At 37.1% G+C, this 17,831-nt stretch overlaps 1 protein-coding gene across 1 annotated transcript; it reads right to left on the reverse strand.

Moving 5' to 3' along the window:
* Positions 1-301: 301 nt before the first annotated feature.
* On the reverse strand, positions 302-2,130 carry LOC141397858 (vitellogenin-3-like). Its single transcript, XM_073974672.1, has 2 exons — positions 1,561-2,130; positions 302-1,487 (listed from the first exon to the last, which is right to left on the reverse strand). The coding sequence occupies exons 1-2, from the start codon at positions 1,760-1,762 to the stop codon at positions 472-474; spliced, it is 1,218 nt and encodes a 405-aa protein (XP_073830773.1). The 5' UTR covers positions 1,763-2,130; the 3' UTR covers positions 302-471.
* Between the last annotated feature and the right edge of the window lie 15,701 nt (positions 2,131-17,831).

The following is a 17,831-nucleotide window of genomic DNA, read 5'->3' on the forward strand; positions in this document are numbered from 1 at the left end:
ACTAGGAAAAGACGCTTGTTTATTCCAATTGATGGAATTTTTGTCTATAGCGGATATCACTGCTTCTGTACGACGTCTTTCAAACGGAAATTAATACCAAAACTTGGTAACTGACGAGGATCTGTGGCGAGGTCCGAAACTATACTCTTCCCAGCATTTACCCTTTGCTGCCAAATTTTCACCACTAATAATTGTTATGTTTTTAATAAAATATTTAAAAAAACAATGTGTTTAGTCAGACTATTAAAAAATCAAAAGAAGTTTCAGCGAATGTTTGGAGATAAAAAGATAACAACTTGAATAACTTTTTAACTATGCTCAGAATTTATTTTCAATAAAATCAATAATTGCTCGGTTTTTTTTCTTCTAAACTAAAAACTACACAGATTCGGAATAACGTCAAAATTTCGATAAATACATATTCACAGATTGATTTCAAAGTCATTTCCACAGGTGGGGGCTTCCGGAAACTTAATAGTTTTCAGTTTTAACCTGATGAACACCATGGTATGACTTTTGTTTGTGGGCTGGAGTTCTCTTGCCATAGGGACTCTGTTCGTTGACTTCCAACATATAGTCACCGGAAATGTCACGATGTGTGGCAATACCCATGTAGGTACGTTTGCCATAGCCATCGTTGTTTCTGTACTGTTTCAAGGAGCTGGCTTCGACGGCAGGGAAGTTGCGGCTATTACCGGGACGAACAGATTCGGCAAAGAGACGTGTGGCACGAGCTTGGGCATCGATGACATTACGGCTACCGGGAACACCTTGGCATGGACCATTGGGGAAGAAATCAACATCGCCAACACGACGGGTGGTACCCATACCCAAGGCAGAGGTGTGGATGGCATCAACAAATCTAGCACTGCCACGAGACACACCGGCCAAAACTTTGGGATCTTTGCCCATGTGGCTGGCGGGGTCCAAAGCGGTGATGCGATCCAATTTGTGGGTGGTAATGTCCTTGAAAGCCTTACCAGCAGAACCGGCAACATTGGCACCAATACCCTGACCAATGACATGGATGTCTTCCAAATCGACATTGCATTCTCTTTCCAATTCAGCCAAAGTCTTGGCAATCATTTTACCGGTTTCCTTGACATCCAAAGTGGCATAACGTTCGACGCTGGTGATGGCATGGCCCAAATCGATGACAACCAAATGACCGCCAACAGGTTTCTCATTGTCCCATCTGGATTGGTCTTCACCTTGGGGAGCTTCGGGTTTTTGGCTGTAACGTTGGATGTAGGCTTGGATCAATTTGGTGTTGGCCTTCTTGACATCATCCAGAGATTGGGGCAGACCGGTAATGAAAACGGTAACTTCCTGATCACCGAATGTTGGCTTTTCCTTGGCAATGTTGACGTAGTTGTTCAAGTTGCAGGTTTCCTTTTCACCTTTGCTGTTGAAGATGTAGACAGGGACATTGCTGGGGCTGGGCACAAAGTTGGGTGACACGGAATAATCGATTTGGGACAAGTGATCTGGGGAGCAAAAAACAAGAGATTTGTTAGCAATATTTGTTACAAAGCCTATTTAGTTATGTTTACAACTTACAGAGTTTACGCATCAATTTGGCTCCCTTCTCCAATGGCATATTCTCCAATTGTTCAAAGGTGAGCTCATTCAAAGATGGTGTTGCTTCCAATTCATTGGGTTTCAACCACTGCGATGGTTTTGGACTATAGTCCTGCGATTGATTGGCCAAAGCGCCGGCAGCCACAAGGGCCACAAAGCACACAACTCCCAATGGATTCATTCTTAGTTTCAAATTTCCCAAAATCGTTGCTGCACTTCTTATGCCGAGTGTTCAAACTGTTGAAATGTACCTTCCGCTAGCGATACTTCCACTATTTATAGCTGGATTTTACTTTTCACAGCAAATTTCAAAAAATATCAGGTGAGCCTCCATTGATATTCGAATGAAAATGTACTGATTAATACAATTTTGCTGATTTTCATTTTCAATATTAACCCGGCGATATTGTCTTTACGTAAATTGCAAAATCTGTAGCGTTGGCTATTTGTTCTGCTGTCAGCGATAAGCCGGGAAAGTGAATACAAACTTGCAAAACAAACGGAAGAACGACAGATCTTTCCGCTCACAACAGCAAATATTACATTACAGTTTTCAATATTTCATTTCATGTATTGGAAATATGGGGCAGTTTCAAATTTCAGATAATTTCTTAATTATTTTTGAAAACAATAATAAAAGATTTTCTTTTTGAGAATATCAAATTGAAATTGATTTGGATATTTAGGATTGGGATTAAATGAAATACAAATTAGTTTAGATATTTAGTTTTGGGAAAAAAGTCGATATTTTTATCAAATTTAATACACAATAAAGTAATAATACACAATAAAGTTTATATTTAAAAATATCCACAAAGTCCACGATAAAAATTTAAATACGAAATTCCACAGTTGGCCCGAGTTCTGTACGCATCATCAAGACCATTGTTTCGTTCACTGGTAGACCCACTTTAACAGATTTTATTTCCATTTTTTACTTCTTCCTTTTTATACTGGTCGACTCATGATTTCAATGTCATCAGCAAGTAACATCCCAGCAAACCAATAATACCGACATCGTAACGAAATCGGAACAAAATTCGGACGCTCGTCTAACGTCGGATCCGAAATCCTTACGATATCTTAACGAAAGTTGTATGAAATGGTTGATATAATTTCGGAACGAAATCGGAAGAAAATTCTTGGGAAATTCGGAATGCGAATTTTTTCTTCCGAATTTTCGTACAGATTTCTGAATGATTTCGGAATAATGTCATATGAAAATCGGAGGTACCATCCGAATCTTCGTAAAGATTTCTGAACGATTTTTGAATAATGTCGTAAACTGTGTGTAAGGATATGTTGAGTCATTCAGCACTACCTTGAATTATTTTATGTTGCATTTATATTTAAAGTATTTAAAAATTGTATATGCGAATTTTATAACCAATCACATTGTTTTTCGACAACAAACTAAAATGAAACCAACATTGTTTTTAGATACATACAAAAGACGGTTGTTGTGCAAAGGGAAATTTGTATTATACATTTCGCTCCGAATTCGTACCGAAATCGAAAGAAAAATTCAAAGGGAATTTTACTTCCGACATTCTCTCCGGAATCTGAACGAATTCCCCTACGAAAAATCGTATAGAAATCGCGACGAAATCTGAACGATTCTGCTTCCGAAATTGTTCAGATGTGTCGAACATCCGACATTTGGTTTTCTAGGATGTGACAATTTCGTAAAACCTTTGCCAGTAGGATGCTGGAAAGATCTCACCCAACAGTTTTATTTTAACTGAAGAACTGGTATCAGTTGAAGTGATCTTACAAAGCTGAAGCCTACCGAAGATCAGCATCGCGTCTCAAGGTTTGATCTACGACGTCTGATGGCAATACTTCTAGATAGTCATAACCATAGATCGATCAGCAGACTTTATCGTCTATGAACTCCTCGTTTCCGTCAATTATAAGAAATCCTATTTCGAAGAGTTCGGTAGCAGCTCAGTGACAATCGCTTCAGATTTTTCAGAGACATCAGCAATTTTGTAGCGCCCAGGTCAATTCCTGCTGGTAGGATACCCGAGATAAGACCTAAATTCCCAGCGAAGGCGGTTGCAGAAATCGCTGTGGAAGGATCTCAGCCGTCGGGGAACCGAAGCTCGAGATTAATATGTTTTTAGAAGAGTACGAAAGAAACAAATAACTAGAACTCATGAGGAGCTGCTCGGGATCTGGGAACATGTTAGGAGGAGCGAACGAGCATATGTCATATTAAAACAAGTTAAAAAATGTTTATCTCCGAACATACCCTAAACTGCACTTGGACACTAATGTAGAACTTTTGTGGGGGAGGTATCCTAAGGAGAGGACCGATATGGGTCATTTTAGAAACTAAGTTTGGCCAAAATATGACGAAGGCCAAATTTTGAACCAAATCGGTTTATCAGTTCGAGAGTTATTGTGCTCTCCAGCTACTACATATGGTGTCATAGGTTTTTTTACAACTTTCGGGCTGTTTTCCCAAGAAGTATGGACTTGTCACTGAAAAACTTTTACCGTTGTAATTGAGACAGCGATTGCAAGTTGCTTCAACAGAAATCAAAGTTAGTCAAGAGGAGTGGACAATTATAGGCCATATTCGAACCTGATCCATTTCTGGTAGATATTTTAGGATGTGTAAAGTATGGAACAAATCGGTCCTTCCCTTCAAGATTTATCGTGCGCACAATTTTTCCGAACATTTTTGAACTTTTGTGGGGGAGGCACCTGAAGGCTTATCTTCGAACTTAAACTAAGTTTGGACAAAATATTGTAAAGGCCAAATTTTGGATCGAATCGGCAGATCCTTTCGAGAGTTATCTTGCGCTCCAACCACTACACATGGTGTCACGATTCGAGAGCAGAGTGTGGGACGTACCCGAAGGCGTGGACGGATTGAGTCCATATTGGAACCTCATCTAAGTTTGGTAGAAATTTCACGATCTGCAAAGTATAGACCAAATCGGTTACTCCTTTCAAGAGTTATCGTGCGCACAAATTTTCCGAACATATTCGAATTTTTGGAGGAACCGGAAGGAGTGGACCGATATAACCCATCTTCTAACTTAAACTAAGTTTGGACAAAATATTGCGAAAGCCAAATTTTGAACCTAATCGGTTCATCCGTTCGAGAGTTATCGTGCGCACCAGCCAGCCAGACTGACGGACGGACAGACATTGCTAAATCGATTCCAAATTGTCTGAAACACATTTCGTCCAATCATACTTGGGGTCTAAAACCATTATTTCGATGAGGCACATTTTACACTTTAGCATAAATGCTGAGGGTATAAAAAATATCCAAAGCAATTTTCCACACCGGATCTCCTTGGTCATTTCACCGTAGTGCTCAAATTATCGTTCGCCACCCACCTAGTTTCCAAATTATAGAAAATGGACATGTCGATCCCTGTACTGAAACTTCAGAAAGTTTAGAGAAATTGATCATTTTACAGGCCGATTTCTCTTCTCTCGCCAGTAGCAAAAACACTACTCCTCACGAGCCTTAAAGGAAGTTTCCTGGTGCAGCATACAAACCAACTTGTTAAGGCGAAGTTTTGTCACACAAACTACCGGAGACCATTGAACGAGATAGTGATTCGTATCGTTCAATTGAGTTTGACACAACTCTAATCTAACGACTGTCGTTCACGTTATAACCACACATGTAAGCAGAGGACTTAATCAGAACCAGCCGTCTGAGGGGACGGTTATGGCACTAGATTTGACGAAGGTTTTCGACGCGGTCAGCCACATCATACTACACCACACAAACCTACCTCCCTAACCTTGTTACTTTCATCCACTCACTTTTCACCACATGGACATCGTAGATGGGTAGTTCTTTAATGTGTACATCGACGGAGTAAGAATTCTGTACAATAATTACACCAAGATTTTAAGGGCTACAACTATCTGTCATAAGGTAAGGAACAGAACAAAGGAACAAGGTTTTCAAGTCGAAAGCCAAAAGCCCTAGTCGTTCGGATAAGGAATAAGCTGGTCTGGTTAACTTGAGGCGCCGTTCTGGTCTCTTAAGATTAACGAAACTTAGTGGAAGAAATGCTTCCATGAGGACAACAACAAGGTACATCGGCCCAACGATATGCTGTCAATGTAATATCTCCTTGGGTGTTATCGACATATACTCATTTGACCACCAGATCACCATGGACGCACCCACTTGAGGTTACAACCTTCCTAAACATGGAAACACATTTCGATTGAGAAAAAAAAAACAAACAATGTGTAATTGCTGTTACAACTTCCATCACTACGAAGACTATATACCAAAATTCAAATGTGTTGTCTCCTGCACCGCAGAGCAATTCCATTGACTCGCTGCAAACTGTTCAGCCTATCCAATGGCTCCATTCCGTTTCGTCGATGTATAATCCAGAGAAATCTAACAAAGATTCATTCTCATAGGGTTGGAGTCCCAGGTTTCTAGCCGCATGCTGCTCCAACAAGCGTGCAGCAAGGACTAGCACATCCGCTAGCAATTCATACAATACTACTACTTTCAGCAGTAACCGTACTAGAATCCAAACTAGTAGCGCTGATAGTTATTCTACTGGTAATTCTTCCAGTGCCACAATTCCATTCAGTGCACAACTACTACTTGCCTATCAAGTAGTGCAGCTAGTAATTGTACTAATTATCTAATTCCATCAAATGATATACCAATCAAGCTAGTTAATCTACTAGCATTTCATCCGGGTTTGCAATGCCGTTCTATGCAGATCCCAGAAAAAGCCCTTGGTGAGTATGTAAAGAACCCCAAAGGATATTTTCGCCTGAAATATCGCGTGATGATTTTTTTTTTTTAATTTCTCCTTTATAATACTTTGTAAAATAGCTTTATATCTTTGTTTGTCGATATTGTAGCTTCTTTTTGAGATGGCATCTCTGCAGTCAAATTGAATGGCAAATCTTTTTGTAGAACATTTTATCCTTCTAACTCAATTCCTTCCAAGTTCTTTTCGTCCTTTCTTTCTTAAACGCGACATCTCAGACAATTTGGCGACAATTTTCTTTCAGGTTCTTTATATGAGGAAAAGTCAAAATTTTTTAGTTTCCATGAAGCCAAGGTTTGCGCTATTATAATACGCGAACTATTGTAGTTTGCCAGTAACTATGACTATTGCTGGATTAATTTAGATGTTTTTGTGCAAAGCTCAAAAATTTAGCAAAAAAATTTAATTTACGTGGTAGTTACGACCGCGTAAAGGAAAAACCATAGGTAAAAACACGTTGAATCTAAACAGGTTTTTTACATTGCTATTCGATTTCTGATTAAACCATTCAAATGACGGGCATCTGTCCAAAGTAAAAGTTGGCGAATACAAAATGAAGATTACACTTCTAATGTATCACTTTCCAAAATTTCCACTGCATCCACCTTTTATGGATGCTGACATTTTGAAGCCGGATTTCATGTGTTTTTTTGTATTTTTTATGTAACTGGGACGCGCATTCGGATATTTCGAAAAACCAATTATAGGACTAAAGAACTTGCGATTTCGCATAATCTGATATGTATGTATATTAAGTATGTAGCCCACACAGCAGCAGAGTAATCTACTGCCAAAAGCCAAAATGTAGTGCGATATTTTTTCTAAAAAACCTATTTTTTGGGTAGAGTATTTACAATATCGTTTTGAGTGTGCTGGTACCCCGCGATATTTTAGTTTTTCGACGATCCGGATCATATGAATCACAGATCGTAAAAATCCATCTACTAGAACGGCGGTAATGGCTACTGCAAAAATTAAAAAATTTGCGAAAAATGTTTTTCAAAATATCGCTGACTAATTCACGTTTTATGTGGATCGTTTCCATTTCAATGAAGAAAGTGAATCATCACTCGCGTTTGTGCGAAAACAGCGGTTTGGAAAATTTAGTGGCATGGGAGCTGTATCCGACTTATCCAAAAAATACTGTGTGATGCTTCATCCACGGTTCTTGATGGATTTTATTGAAATATGTTTAGATCGATGTATTTTTTCACGGTTGATAGTGAAATCGGATGCGCATAAAAATTGTATGCACTTTGTGCAAAATATAAGCGTAATACAGTTTGTTGCACACTAAACTGCAGACGATGCTACATCTTAGCGGCCAAAGTAAATCCTGGCAAATGTGTACAAATTAAAAGAGAAGAATTCGCTGCATTGGTAAACCCCATGCACATCAAGTGATTTTGAGGATTTCGCGATTTACACGCATTTCAAAATGAACATTACCCGATACAATTTTATTTCAAGATTATACCCCGTTTAAAGGAACCCAACATTTATTTGAAAGATATCCATATCTTCTGCTAGATGTTAGCGTGTTTTCGAGAAGTGATTAGAATAAAAAATGTGATTTATTGCGTGGAATTTAACTAAAATAGAAGAAAAACTTCGACCTATTTTTCTTACATTTTGTTCAACTAACTCACAAAATAAATTTTAATAAGTATTTTCTCTTACAAAATTTTTATAAATTTCCTCAATATATTTTTTGTTTTTTGCTATAATATACAAACCGCTAAACGGATTTGTATAGTTTTGGTTTCATTTGAATATTCGCGATGTTTAGATTACGTACATATTTTTTATATATTTTTCAGATGCATAAACAGCTTGAATTTTATTAGAACAAGTTGTAAAGTACCAATTGTTTTGAATGCTTTCCTAATTTCCGCGAAAATTTACAACTTTTTCACTAAAGTTATGGGACCTCAGTAACCATATAGTATGTAGAGAGCCCTTAATTAAGAGAGTTTCTCAATATAATGATTAGAGTCTTTTAAAGATTTTTTTCTTTTTATCAGAATTGAAACCGCCATAACTTTTGCGCGCATCAACCAAAATTAGTATCTCGAACAGATTTAAGAATGGGATTTTTTTCCCAATCTATGTACAAAAAATCATTCATGTAGCTTAAAAAAAATTTTTTTAATGGAAAACTAAAAAATTTTGTCTTTTCTTCATATACTCACCGAAGCGTTTGGAAATATATTTTTAGTTCGGCTTATGGAACAATATTGTTACGAATGTAACTGATAGGTTTAAGTTAGTTTAGTTTAATTTCCGTTAATTTAAAAATTTGAATTGTAACGTAAAGTTTTTATTACGCAGTTACTTTATTTAAGCAACAACAACTACCATGTAGAACTCTCTTCATTATTCTAGATGTTACTTTACCTTTCATTAATGTGCTTTTATTTTGTTTTGCCATAATCATGTAATTATCGTTTAGTTGCTACTTCTTTCTTGCATTTGTTTGTTGTTGTAATTACGTCATTACTTTGCTTGTCGTCCGCCTGTATTCCCACCATGTATGTATGTGAGTATGGTTGTTCGCTTAGCGCGTCTGTGTGTTCTTTGCACAGATTCGAAGTGTTGCCAGACTTTCTGGATAATTCTAGACCAAGGAGACTTTGGGGTATAAATACAGGGGAACTGGCAATGACAAGTTAGTTGTGTTTTAAGCGTTGAACTGAACAGATCGATAAAAGAATAGCTGCGTGCTAACTAGAGACTTGCTGTGTGCTTAGTAATTAAAGTCGGTTCCGAATAAGTGTAATAAAGTAAATAAAGCATTGTAGAAACGTAATCTAAAACGAACCCTGTTTTATTTGGTACAAATCGTATCGGGGAATAAAACAACGTCTACACGGAGATTAGTTAAATCTAATTCCGTAACAATATGTTCTGTTTAATATAAAATCCATCTAAATAAAATCTATATCACCAATATTTTTGAAAATTTAACATAGCTGAAGCCAAGGTTTACCCTTTTAGAATACGCGGCTTGTGATTCTATATTATACAAATTAAATATGTTTGGATAAAATGAAATGTGTTTGGACGTGGCAAACAATATTGGCCTTAAAAGATAATTTGGGTGGAAGCTGTGGCTATATTTATGTTAAAAAATGGGTAAAAATGGGTTGAAGCCACCATGTATTTTTTTGTTTTCTCACGATTTGTGAGTAAACCACACTTCTCTCGATTTTCCTGTCAAAGTAAAAGAAGAAGCAAACTAAATAAGGATCATCTCACTAATGTATTACTTTTCAAAATTTGAACTACTTCTACCATTAAATGATGCTGACATTTTGAAGCCAGATTTACAGTGGTTTTTGAAATTTTCTTCTAATTTCATTCCGCAAACAGGTTTTTCAAAAAATTATATATATGATTGTAGTACTTGCGATTCTGAGTTATTTGATACGACTAATGAGAATGTAGTCTGCACAGCTTCATAGAACATGCGAACATTTTTGTAAAAAACCTATTTTTCTCGCCTAATTTTTACAATTGCCATTCGATTTCCTCGTATTGATTGCACATTTTAGGTTTTTACGTTCCGAATCTAATAAATCATTCCCCGTAAAGCTAGATGGGAGCCTTTAATGTCAAATAACTCCTAATTCGGTTAAAAAATTTAGCTAGAATCCTCAAAATATCGAAAATCGGTACATAACGTGGGAACTTCAAATGTCATTAACAGCTAGTTCGGAGGTATGTGGGCTATACGAAAATATGAACTTAAATGAACAATTTTTGTTGCAGAATTTTTGTTGGCTTTTAACTTTCAAATTACAGAAAGTTCGTCCAAAAAATAAAGCTAAGGTACGGAAAATCGGTAGGTTTATTTTGGGGCTATACAAAAACATTTTAAGTAAAATCCTCAAAGTACCGAAAATCGGGAAGTATCGTTATATTGGGGCTATCTTGAAAATTGTTGATGCAGATGTGTGTTGACCACTACAACCTTCAAATGCCAAATTACAGTTAGTTCTGTTAAAAATTGTAGCTAAAATTGCCAAATTACTGAAAATTGGGAGGTACCGTTACATGGGAGCTATATCCGAACATGGACCTATGTTGACAATTTTTGATGGAGAGGTGTTGTGACCACTAAGAACTTCAAATGTCAAATTACTGCTAGTTCGGTTTAATATTGTAGCTAAAATCATCAAATTACTGAAAATCGGGAGGTACCGTTATATGGGGCCTTTCTTGACAACTTTTGGTGGATAAGTGTGGTGACCACTACGACTTTTAAATGTCAAATGTTCAAATTACAGATAATTCGGTTAAAACTTGTTGGTAAAATTCTCAAAATACCTAAAAACGGGCGGTAACGTTATATGGGGCCTATTCCAAAACATGAACCTATGTCCACTAGTTATATAAGTTTATTGACATTTAAGAATCCTAAATGTCAGTTGATAGCTAAATCGGTCTGAAAAAGTAGATAAAAACGTCAAAATGCCGTAAATCGGGGTACCGTTAATCGGGCGGTAACGTTATATGGGGGCTATTCCAAAACATGGACCTATGTCCACTAGTTGAATAAGCTTATTGACATTTAAGAACCCTAAATGTCAATTGATAGCTAAATCGGTCTGAAAATGTAGATAAAAACGTCAAAATGCCGTAAATCGGGGGTACCGTTATATGGGGGCTATACCAAAACGTGGACCTATGTCCACAACTTTTGTTATATAAGTTTATTGACACTTAAGAACCCTAAATGTCAAATTATAGCTACATTGGTCTGAAAATGTAGATAAAAACGTCAAAATACCGTAAATCGGGGGTACCGTTATATGGGGGCTATACCAAAACGTGGACCTATGTCCACAACTTTTGTTATATAAGTTTATTGACACTTAAGAACCCTAACTGTCAAATTATAGCTTCATCGGTCTGAAAATGTAGCTAAAAACGTCAAAATACCGCAAATCGGGGGGTACCGTTATATGGGGGCTATACCAAAACGTGGACCTATGTCCACAAGTTTTGTTAAATAGGTTTAATGACACTTAAGAACCCTAAATGTCAAATTATAGCTAAATCGGTCTGAAAATCTAGCTACAAACGTCAAAATACCGCAAATCGGGGGGTACCGTTATATGGGGGCTATACCAAAACGTGGACCTATGTCCACAAGTTTTGTTAAATAGGTTTAATGACTCTTAAGAACACTAAATGTCAAATTACAGCTACATCGGTCTGAAAATGTAGCTAAAAACGTCAAAATACCGCAAATCGGGGGGTACCGTTATATGGGGGCTATACCAAAACGTGGACCTATGTCCACAAGTTTTGTTAAATAGGTTTAATGACACTTAAGAACCCTAAATGTCAAATTATAGCTAAATCGGTCTAAAAATGTAGCTAAAAACGTCAAAATACCGCAAATCGGGGCTACCGTTATATGGGGGGTATTCCAAAACGTGGACCTATGTCCACAACTTCTAATATATAAGTTTATTAACACTTAAGAACCCTAAATGTCAAATTATGGCTAAATCGGTCTAAAAATGTAGCTAAAAACGTCAAAATACCGCAAATCGGGGGGTACCGTTATATGGGGGCTATACCAAAACGTGGACCTATGTCCGCAAGTTTTGTTATATATGTTTATTGACACTTAAGAACCCTAAATCTCAAATTATAGCCAAATCATTCTGAAAACGTCAAAATACCGTAAATCGGGGGTTACCGTTATATGGGGGCTATACCAAAACGTGGACCGATATAGCCCATCATCGAACTTGACCTGCCTGCAAACAAAAGACGCATTTTCCCAAAATTTCAGCGTCCTATCTCCATTTTTGTGGATGCTAGAGTGATTACCACAGACGGACGGATGGACGGACGGACGTGCTCAGATCGACTTAGAATTTTACCCTGATCAAGAATATTTATACTTTATAGGGTCGCAAATGAATATTTCAATGCGTTACAAACGGAAAAACAAACTTAATATACCCTCCATACTATGGTGGAGGGTATAAAAAGATAAAATGTCGTATATAATTTGACATTAAAATTACAGTCCAATTCAGTTAGCTGGGTATTGTTGTTACCTTATATTGCGCTACCATGGATTTTTATACCCTCAGCATTTATGCTAACGAGGGTATATACACTTTTATACGGGCAAAATGTGCCTCATCGAAATAATGCTTTTAGACCCCAAGTATGTTTGGGCGAAATGTCTTTCAGACAATTTGGAGTCGATTGAGCAATGTCCGTCCGTCTGTCTGTCTGTCTGTCTGCCTGTCTGGCTGGCTGGAGCGCACGATAACTCTCGAACGGATTAACCGATTCCGGTACTTCCCCCACAAAAGTTCCATAATGTTCGTAAAATTTGTGCGCTTTTGAAGGGAGTAACCGATTTGGTTCATACTTTGCCCATCGTGAAATGTGTACCAGACATAAATAAGGTTTTAATATGGATTCAATCGGTCCACTCCTTCGGTTACCTTCCACACAAAATTTCGGAACAGTTCAGTTTAGGGCCATCTAGCGAATCGCTTTGATTTTTAGCAACTTGTATTCACTGCCCTCCATACGGCGGTACAAGTTTCATCAGGGGCAAGTCCATACTTCCTGAGAAAATAGCCTGAAAGTTCCAAAAAACCCCTATAACACCGTGTGAGGTGGTTGGAGCGCTAGATAACTCTCGAACGGATCTGCCGATTCGGTCCAAAATTTATCCTTAGTAATATTTTGTCCAAACATGGTTTAAGTTTGAAGATAAGCCATATCGGTCCACTACTTCAGGTACCTCCTCCACAAAAGTTCAAAAATGTTCGGAAATATTGTTCGTACGGTAACTCTTGAAGGAAGTGGCCGAATTGGTCTATACTTTACACATCCTAATATATCTATCAGATATAGATCAGGTTCAAATATGGACTATATTTGTCCACTTCATCCGGTACCTCCCACACAAAATTTCGGATAAGTTCACTTTAAGACCTGATATCGAATCACTTTGATTTTTGTTGAAGAAACTTGCTTTCGCTGCCTCAATTACGATGGTAAAAGTTTTTTTAGGGTCAAGTCCATACTTCTTGAGCAAACAGCCCGAAGAGTGTAAAACCCCCTATGGCACCATATGTTGTGGCTGGAGATCCACTTCCATAACGGTCAATGTCGATCCATTCCTTTTAGTATCTTCTCCGCAAAACTTTTGATCTTTAATATTAATCAACATTTTTGTCGGTTCAAACGCCCAACATTTTTAAAACCCCCTAAATACATACGTATTTCGGAAAAAAATTGTTTCAATATACACAGGCTGAGGGTATATCTCTGTCGGCAAAGCCGGCTGATACTTTTTTACTTGTTAAATTAACATTTAATGTGCAATTAATTATACCCTTAGCATTTATGCTAACGAGGGTATATGGCGAATAACAAAATTCCTTTACAATTCCATTTGAAAAAAATTAAAAATTTTTTTTGCGAGCACATCTACGATTTTTGGTATAGAGGTAAAGGAAAAAAATCCGGTTTCAAATCTACTCGCGTTCACGAAATTGGCCAATGCGCGCAAAAGTTATAGCGGTTTTTATTTTCATATAAAGAAAAAATATTTAAAAATATCCTTTTTGTTGTTATGAGAAAATGTATGCATAAATCGTTAACAGCATTCCATATCTATTCGTGGATGTTTAAAAAGTTATTAAATTTATTATTATTTTCGCGGAAAATCAACAAATAATAAAAAAAATTTGAAGTAAATCCAAATTATCCTTTCCCAGAATCCGTACAAACCCTCAAAAAATAAATTAAAAAATATATGCGGAATCTAGACAATGCGTAGAAAAATATGATACCAAATTTATGGAGATTGGGTACATAAATTGCATATTATAGCAACAACAAAAGAGAAAAACTTATTGTTGGAAAATATTGTTGCAAATATTTTTTTGGTTTGATTCTAAAAATTCGAAAAAAATATTTGGGAGTTCTCCAACTATTTTGCTAAAATCCCATAGAATAATGAATGTATACTGTTAAAACTTCATCAAAAAATATGGTTTACAATCGCGAGAGTTTAACTGATTACTGTGATAACTTATATGTGTAGGAAATTAAGAGTAATATTGAAATTACAATCATTCAATTAATATTAAAATTAAAAAGCCCGTTATTCGCGAATTAGTTAAAGTCGGTTGATGCGCATTCGTTTTGGGATACAGAGAATCAATCTCTTTCAAAATTTATGCATATTTCGATGTTTCACTCAGGGGCCATTGTGTGCCGCCAGTTGCATCATACACTGCAAAAAACCTTAAAGATGGTAAAAGTCGCGCAATGTGCATACGATTTTGATGCGCATCCGGTTTCATCAGCGCCTATCAAAAATACGTCAAAATATAACAATTTTAATTAGATTCTTCAAGAACCGCGGATGTGCCTCCATATTCAATTTTTTGTGAAAGACCCATATTACTCGCGTATCTCTTTTCTTTTATGACACGCGTTTTCGCAAATATTATAATCGCAAGTAAAGGATTCCATTCATGTAAAAAATTTTAAAGAAAATCGCGGTTTAGTACGCGGATTTGTCAAAATATATTTTTGCTGATTTTCCGATTTTCAAGGTATCTATATCCGCGGTTTTAGTAGATGGACTCTATCGCGGAAGGCTTCATTAGAACCGTCGCGTAAAAAAACTAAATTCACGCGGGTTTCAAAGGAAATGGAATGACAGTTGTAAATTTTACACGCAAAAAATAGGTTTTGTAAGAAAATTCACGCATTAAATTTTGGCCTTTCGACTCCAATTACTAGGATGCTGTAAGGAGCACACTCATGAGATATGCATCAAACGACGTAAAATCACGAGTTCTATAATCGTGTTAAGAGTTTGGAATATTATCTTCTTGCGCGTCCGGATTATTAAAAAAATTCAAGAAAACCCGAAATTCCGGCTTCAAAATGTCAGCATCAATTTTAGGTGGATGCAGTGGATATATCGAAAAATCATACACTACAATCTTGTTGCCCATGGAGTATTCTGTAATTCTTTCTTTGGGGATATGTCTATAAAATGTAAGGTTAAACCAAAAATCGTATGGGAACATAAAAAAACTTGTTGGCTTCAACCCATTTTTACTCATTTTTCTACATTGATGCCAACACAGCTTCCACGAAAATTAATTTTAATGGTCGATATTATGGGATCCCTCCTAAAACACTTCATTTTAAAGAATTGTAGTCATACTTTATAGAATATATTAACAGTTCGCGAATTCTGATAGGGTGAAACTCGGATTCATCGATTGCAAAACATTTTTGTTATTCGCCATATACACTTTCATACGGGCAAAATGTGCCTCATTGAAAAATGGTTTTAGACCCCAAGTATGTGTGGACGAAATGTGTTTTAGACAATTTGGAGTCGATTGAGCAATGTCCGTCCGTCTGTCTGTCTGTCTGGCTGGCTGGTGCGCACGATAACTCTCGAACGGGTGAACCGATTCGATCCATAATTTGGCTTTCGTAATATTTTGTCCAAACTTAGTTTACGTTCGAAGATGGGTTTTATCGGTCCACTCCTTCCGGTACCTCCCCCACAAAAGTTCGAAAATGTTCGGAGAATTTGTACGTTCGATAACTCTTGAAGGGAGTAACCAATTTGGTCCATACTTTGCAAATCGTGAAATGTCTATCAGGCTTAGATGAGTTTCCAATATGGACTCAATCGGTCCACTCCTTCGAGTACCTCCCACACAAAACTTGGGATAAGTTCAGACTAGGACCAGTTCCCGAATCGCTTAGATTTTTGTTTTAGCAACTTGTATTCACTGCCCCCCATACCGCGGTACAAGTTTTATCAGGGGCAAGTCCACACTTCCTGAGAAAATAGACCCAAAGTTGCAAAAAAACCCCTATGACACCGTGTGAGGTGGTTGGAGCGCAATATAACTCTCGAACGGATCTGCCGATTCGGTCCAAAATTTGGCCTTAGTAATATTTAGTCCAAACATAGCTTAAGTTCGAAGATAAGCAATATCGGTCCACACCTTCAGGTACCTCCCCCACAAAAGTTCAAAAATGTTCGGAAACATTTTTCGTACGTTAACTCTTGAAGGGAATAGCCGAATTGGTCCATACTTTACACATCCTAATATATCTACCAGATAAAGATCAGGTTCAAATATGGACTATATTTATCCACTCCATCCGGTACCTTCCACATAAAATTTCGGATAAGTTCACTTTAAGTCCTGCTCTCGAATCACTTTGATTTTTGTTGAAGCAACTTGCATTCGCTGCCTCAATTACGATGGTAAATTTTGTTTCAGGGGCAAGCCCATACTTCTTGAGCCCTTCGGGCTGAAGGGTGTAAAAACCCCCTTTGACATCATATGTAGTAGCTGGAGATGCACTTCCATAATGGTCAATGTCGATCCATTCCTTTAAGTATCTCCTCCGCAAAACTTTTGATTTTTAATCCTACCCAGCAAAAAGTTTGCATCCACGGAAGCAGTTAAATCACTGGTGCAAGTGTCACGAAGTGCTTCTTTTTCTATGAATTCCTCAGTGAATTTTACAAGGGAGCGCGCAGAAAGGAAGCACTCCATTTTGCTTCCGCAGCACGCAGTTAGGAAGCACTCCATTTTGCTTCCGCAGCACGCAGCTAGGAAGCACTCCATTTTTACAATTTTTACCACTTTTACGAGTTTTGCGTTCCCGTACACAAAATTTGTATGAAAATCGTTTACGACTTTTACCACTTTGTAAAGTACGGGAACAGGCCATTAATAAGACATTTTAATTTTATTCTTATAGGCCGTTTATATATAACAAGGTTAACCCAGTAGGTCTGGGTTTCAAATGTCATTTCCATTGTATATACTTCAAACAAATCCTCATAAAGAAGGTTAACCCTGCAAAAAACTATAATATAAACGCCGTATTACTTTAATTTCATTTGTTGAATGAAAATTGAATTTTTTATCGTTTTTACATAAAAGTGCTTGTTGGATGTAATCCAAATGTGAGGAAAAGGATTGCCTTTTTCATTAGTCCACTGGAAGCGCATCCATGCATGTAATGAAATCCTCACTCCAACTTGCACCACTTCCATTTTTTTTTGCTGGGTAATCAACACTTTTGTCGGTTCATACATCCAAAATTTTTAAAAACCCCATAAATACATACGTTTTGGGAAAAATTGTTTCAATATACACAGGCTGAGGGTATATCTCTGTCAGCAAAGCTGACTGATACTTTTTTACTTGTTTTTAATTATTTTTAACTAAATGCAAACTATTATTATAAATTTCAAATCTTATAACTGACGAAATCAACATATCATATGATATGAACATCCCCACAAAAATAAACTAATACCATGCTATCATTTCTGGGTGGTTAGCTCGTCGGCGACAAAAGTTACCGCCCACCAGTTTACAACTACAACGGCGGTGTCACAAATCTCTCTGCAACAGC

Source organism: Musca autumnalis, unplaced genomic scaffold (assembly GCF_047663935.1).
Source record: "Musca autumnalis isolate F117 unplaced genomic scaffold, ASM4766393v1 scaffold_3, whole genome shotgun sequence".
Taxonomy (NCBI): domain Eukaryota; kingdom Metazoa; phylum Arthropoda; class Insecta; order Diptera; family Muscidae; genus Musca; species Musca autumnalis.

Excerpts from the sequence above, each read along its gene's own strand:
- LOC141397858 (XM_073974672.1), bottom strand. The coding sequence starts at position 1,762 with ATGAATCCATTGGGAGTTGTGTGCTTTGTGGCCCTTGTGGCTGCCGGC. Across the intron at positions 1,488-1,560 it reads CAAATTGATGCGTAAACTCT|ATCACTTGTCCCAAATCGAT; the intron begins GTAAGTTGTAAA and ends TTTGCTCCCCAG.